General features: G+C 40.5%; 1 protein-coding gene across 1 annotated transcript; it reads right to left on the bottom strand.

Moving 5' to 3' along the window:
- Positions 1–789: 789 nt before the first annotated feature.
- On the bottom strand, positions 790–6,315 carry LOC307264466 (progranulin-like; the record flags this gene model as incomplete). The annotated part of the gene is made up of 6 exons (XM_080045878.1): positions 790–1,064; positions 1,601–1,747; positions 1,996–2,169; positions 2,475–2,660; positions 3,095–3,244; positions 6,295–6,315. 6 exons carry the CDS (start codon positions 6,313–6,315, stop codon positions 936–938), a joined length of 807 nt encoding a protein of 268 aa, XP_079902004.1. The 3' UTR covers positions 790–935.

Raw genomic sequence — 6,315 nt, 5'->3', positions numbered from 1 at the left:
CCTCACTCTTCCACATTTCCTTTTTTCTTTTTAAGTGAAAGGGGTAGGCTATCATTGTGGCAAGGACAGCTGAGAATATTCTCACAGTAACAGAAAGCAAAGAGAAAAATGAAAGAAAGCGCTAGGCTACTAATTAACCTTTAGTCCAAAAAGGGTTGCATCCTTCTGACACTCCAATAACAATGAATGCACCGTTGTCGAAACTGTTGTAAGAAATGTCATCAATGATTTCAAATCAAAGATGTTACAGCTGCATACTTTTGTTGAAAGTGATTGCATAGTTATGCAGGTGCTGCATTTGTTGTTTGGGATTTTGGTAAATGTACAATGAAGGTATGTAGGTTTGTATTAGGTATGTAACATTGTTCATAGCATCAGTCTGAAATTGAAATCTTTAGTTTGGTGAGAACAATCGGATTGCTGGTGAAGCCATAGGGTCTGGTTTGCAAATTTGTATCTCTAACGATTAAATTATCCTGGGCACCCTTCCTCGCCAAATGAAAGTGTGACCGCTTGATTCATTTGCCTGAAATAAGATTGAAATAAAAACACATTGTAACGAACACAACAGGAAGGTTAAGTTAAGGTGGCATGAGAAAACTGAATAGATTAAAAACAACACACTCACATTTGTGTGCTTTAATTGTTTTTAAAGTTTTACATTTTCTGGTTCACGAGAAAAGATCATGAAACAAGTTGAGAGGAACACAGAATATATTGTAGGCTTACCAATCACCTTACATGACATTCATCATCGAAAAAGAAAAAGAAAAGGTCTTGAGATATTTTAGCAATTTACTTACTCAAACTGTAAACACCAGTGTCTGACCCCAAACCTTTCCGGTTTGTGTTATGATGCATTGTTAGATTTGATTGAAATATGTAGCGTAATAACAACAAAGCCATCACAGTGCACAAACGTTCACAACATGTCATCAGTCTGTTTTGGCATGCTCCTGTGTTCCCGAGGGGATCTGGGAGTACCCTCTTCTGCATTTATAGGAGTTGGGGTCGCAGGTGTATCCATACTGACAGCAGTGCTTACCATCAGCACAACACATGCCCTGAAACACAATCACAAGTCTCCATGTTAGAAAGAAACACACTAATACCTAATAAGTTACTACAATTAAAGGCATACTCAGTCATTGTAATCCAAAATACTTTTTGTCAAAATCGGCAAATATCTCACTATCCGCAACCAGTCTGTACTGTGTTGCTCGCTGAAAAAAATCCAGTGTTAATAATACACAGTGTAGGGCTCTGTAAAGGGTTATGTAAACAAAGCATATGTAAACAAATGGGGCAAACTGTAGTTTGCAACACGCCTGTTTATAGAGCTTAGATATTCACTGATTTTGACAAAGTGATTTGACAACAGGCTTTCGCCAAAATGGCTGACTCCACCTTTTTAAAGGCATCAAGCAGGTTCATTTGTAGGTTTGTGTTCAGAACAAGGCAGTTCATTCATACCTAACCAATCATATTGCTCTGTTAACTGCTCTGTGCATTGTCTGAGCACATCTGCCAAAATGATTTTACATCAGATCACTGCAGCATTGTTTTGTGATGGCTTAAATATTTGATGCATGCTCCATACCAGTGGGTAGGGACAGCAGCCCCACTGGCCCGTGGACCCTTTGCAGCAAGTTGTCCCCTTAGCACAGTAAAACCTGGAATCACAGCGAATGACTCCGGCCGCTTGGTTGCCGCCACTGGCTTCTGTTAGAGCGGTCATCGGTGTCTGCTAAAAGGTAAACACAAATGGACCATTATGCCTTGGCTAATGTCTAAATATTTAATCATAAATATACATTCGATAACAAGTATTTATTAACTAGATCATTTTAACCTGCAACAATGGATGTTTGACCACTAGGTGGAAGCAGAAACTTGTTGGTTTTAATACACAATACTGTCATTCACACATTATCGTTGTTAATGTAAATGTATTGATAACAGCCATCTATGCCCATTGGCCGTCATGTGTCCTACCTCTTGCAAGCTGCCTTTGTCCTCTGGAATAGGAATGAAAGAGGCAGGGACCGAAGACGGGACTTGTCTGGGGCTGAAAGGATACGGCAGGCCTCGCCTTATGCAGTGTGTGTATGTCAAGTCACAGTGGTAACCATATTGACAACAGTGGAAGCCATCCAGACAACACCAGCCCTGCAATGCACACATGTCATAGAACAGTCAATACAGAGTACAACACAATGTAACCAATACTTGTGACTGCAAAAATGAAATGAACAAACAAAATTTAACAAAATTGAAACAGGTTGCAAACCTTGAGTTATTGTAATTGTAATTAAAGTCACGTTTCTTATTGCAAATCACTATTCGGCTCCACTCACATTAGGGTACGGGCAACAGAACCAGGGGCCTGCAGGGTGTCTGCAGCAGGTAGTGCGGTCGGGACAGACGGTATAGCTGTCACAATAAACAACTGAACTCTTTAGTTGGTCTGGAACCTGCTCGTTTTGGGGCTCTCCGACGGGAGACTGCGGAAAAGAGGGAGTTCTGGGATCCTCTGCAGCCTCATTCCCCACCATGGGTACGTTCAACCACGGCTTGTATACATGCTCACACATCTTGGCAGCCAGGTTACAACTAAACCCTGAGGGGCAGCAGTGTGCCATGTCAGAGCAGCACACGGCCTACAGGACACCAGAGTACAGACACACAGATTAAATGGATAGCTCAGTATGTTTTCAAGTGGGGTTGTATGAGGTACTTATGCATAGTTACTCTGTAACTTTATGGAGATGCCCGTCAGAGCAGTCATTTTAAAAAGTTTGGGAGAGACGTCGCTGTTGCAGATATGAGCGTTACTGTTGCAAAGGCAACCGAAAAAAGTTTTTTCGGCCTGTATATAGATGGTTACCTAATAACTTAATATCTGTTCAATGTACACTACATTTAGGATTTTTCCACTGCTGACTTGCTGACTGATACGGTGCAGTGCACCGTCAGTGAATGGTGATTGTAGACAAAAATAATGAAAAAAAAAAATTTAAATTGAAAATCGTACATACAGTCTTAGTAACTACAGGTGAAGAAGTCGCTTCATGTGTTGGCACGTGCTACTTACATTTGGATATGGACAGCAGCTGTATCCATGGTAAGACTTGCAGCAGGTTTGTAAATCAGGACAGACGTTCCCATGCGGGCAGGTGATGGAGCAGGAGGCCAGCCCCCACATCAACACCCCCACTAACACCCACAAGCTCATCCTCAGAATCTGCAAGAGGAAAGCATTCACATGAAGTATATTTGAATCAAGTGAATGTGACACATTTTGTGCCATTTCAAGAAAAAAAGAAAGAAAAAACATTGAAGTCCGTGCTTTCTTTTCAGTTAAGTCATATTCCGTGACTTAAAGGTGCACTATGTAACTTTGTGTTTGCCAGAGAAGGGAACACTTTCTAAGGTTTGTTCTCATAATGGCATTAGCAAACTTTCCTCACAGTAAAATTGGATCCCTGTAACACTGTTTGAAGTTAGAAAGTTTCCTGAAAAGTTACTGTTTCATTGTTGTTGTTTTCAGCAGCAGGGCCCACAGTTTGGTTCACAAACATATTCTAGTCTCACGTTTGGTTCCAGTTACCTCAAAATAATTCAGTTTTGATTTATGATGATAGAATTATTCAATACTAAGAATTACATGGATAATGAATAGCCTACGTTACAGTGTTAATTTCGTAGACTAAGACTATGACGAAAAATATTCGTCTACGAACCTTTTTCACGGACGTAAACTAAATAAAAACTAAATAAAAAGGCAGATGTGATGACGAAGACTGAGACTAATTTAACTGACACTATTGTCTACGAATAGGAACGAAAACTGTTAGGGCGGGACGAATGGAGAAGAGATCCAATCAGAACTACTCTTTTTGTGGGACAAGTTGGGAAGAAATCCAATCAGTGCAAAGCAGCGAATTCAACCCTGTGTCGGTGAAAATCGACGGGAGACCGCGCAGGTGTGAGCGGGTGGAGTGAGCCGCTGTGCTGAAAAACTCTGCGGTATGATGGACAAAAATGATAGTCAGGGATATCCTGCCCGTTAACGATGTCTAGGGGAACGGCTAAGTTCCGCGATCTGTTTGTAGTAGGCTCTGTCTCGAGTTTGAATACACAGAGCCATGTGAAACTGCCGCCTCCGTCCGTTAGTTTCTGTTTTTTAAGATCAACTCCGACGCATGGACAGCGTTCAATTAAAACCTTTAATTGTATTATCTAAAAGGCTTTGATGCAAAAGAAGTCCGAACACACACAGCGGCAGCCAGTGTTGTGCCTGAACGCGTTCAATGAACGTTCGTTCATGAACTCGTTCATATTGGGGGCGAACGTGAACTGAACGTATGTATTTCTGCCTCATGAACGTTTTTGCGAACGCGCTCATTCTGGCGTTCGTGAACGGCGCTCTTACAGTCGTTCAATCGTTCATCGAGTGCCCGATTTCCAAAGAAAACCCCCGCTAAAAGACAGCGTAAACAGCCCTTAATATGTAGCTGAAAAACACCCAATCTGGCAACACATGCCACCACAGCGTCGCACCGCCGCTGCGTCATCAAAATGCGAAACACCGCGGAAAAAAACAAAAACAAATGAATGCAGCAGCACTTACTCAGACCATGGACCTAGCCTCAGGCTATACCCTCTTCTTCGTATGATTGTTACCTACCTCAGATTGTGTTTGTGTTAATAAGTGTGTCAACACATTTTCTGGACTTTGTTGTTAACAGTAGGCCCTACACTGCAGTTTCGAATGGTCTCCTTGAGGGTTTTCCTAGTTTAAGTTGTAGGCTAATTTGTTTGTAGAACCTGCCTGGTATATTTTTCCAGTATTGCTTTCTTTGAATGAAATTTCATGTGAATTGTTTCCAGGTTTGGAAAATTATAAAAATGGGAAAACATTTGCACCTTAACCGTTTTTGTTTGAATAATTCTTCATTAAAAAGATCATTCAAACAGCAACTTTTTCCTCATGTTTTTGAGAATATACTGTAGGGGTAAAAGCTGCAGCTGGCTTCTAGTGTGGACTGAATGTTATTGAAATAATTTCTGTCTGTGGTTCTATATGGTATGTGGCAATTATTTAGAAAAATAATAGCCTGCAGCAACATATAAAAAAAAAGAACTATGAACTAGTTCATTTTTGAACTGTGAACTTAGTTCATAATTTTGAATTATGAACTATGAACTGAACTAGTTCATTTTAAAGGGTGTGAACTGAACTTTGAACTAGTTCACGTAGAAAAAGAACTTTCCCAACACTGGCGGCAGCAGTGTTGCTTAAAGGAAGGCGCAGTTGCTCAAATTTATCAGCACCTCAACTGCGTGCTGCTGCTGCTGCCCAGGGGCGGCCTTAACGATCTCGGGGCCTGTTTCAAGACCTAGTGTGGGGCCCCCCACTTTTTTAAAATATTTTCTTTATTTTCTTTTTTTTTATAAACAATGCTTGTGCATGCTCCCCGCAAAAAGAAAAAAGATTGTGGAATCCAGTTGGTTCATAGACAGATCATGAGATAATGGACCGCCGGGCACAGGCTCTTAAAGCCCCCCCTCCCCCTATCCAGTCAGGTACACTGATTTTATGTGAGATTATTACTAATGAAATATAATGTTTTGTATTACAACCATTAAATCTGTGTCTGTATTGATCAAACCTTAATACCATTCAATGACGAAAAACACTTAGTCGACAAAGTCCGCTGTAGATTTAGTCAAACTAAAATCTGCTTATATTTAGTAGACTAGACTAAGACTAAAATATTGTAGATGACTAGAATAGGACTAAGACTAAATGGTGTGATATTCAAAAGACTAAGACTAAGACTAAATCAGAATGTGCTGCCAAAATTAACACTGCTACGTTATGGAAACTATTTGCATGCTCTGCAAGCCCCCTCTTCTAAAACCGCATAGTGCACATTTAACCTTCAGTGCATCTTAGGCCTTTTTTGGTACATTTTGGTTTTTCATTTCACAACTGCTGAGGCTGTGTTCATGCAAATGGCTTCATATTTGGTCAAGGCTAATGTTTTCTGACCAATTTATGAATTTTAACCTCAATTCATTGATTTACACTATAATGCCCTGTATATTAATTTTCCTCACACTCAGCCTCCTTGGCCAAATAAGCGCCTCATTGACTCCCATTCAAACGACATTTTTTGACCCTGCTGCCAATAGCTGATATTTTTTTGTTTTGTTTTATTTCCTTGCTTAATGTTTTCATTGTGTAAGCATGTGATCCGAAGTGAGCTGATACGTGACGTTTCGAACTCTGTACTCTGGGATCGCCAT

Source organism: Ammodytes marinus (genome assembly GCF_949987685.1).
Source record: "Ammodytes marinus genome assembly, chromosome: 17".
NCBI classification, from domain to species: domain Eukaryota; kingdom Metazoa; phylum Chordata; class Actinopteri; order Uranoscopiformes; family Ammodytidae; genus Ammodytes; species Ammodytes marinus.
This window is presented reverse-complemented; position numbering and strand designations above follow the sequence as displayed.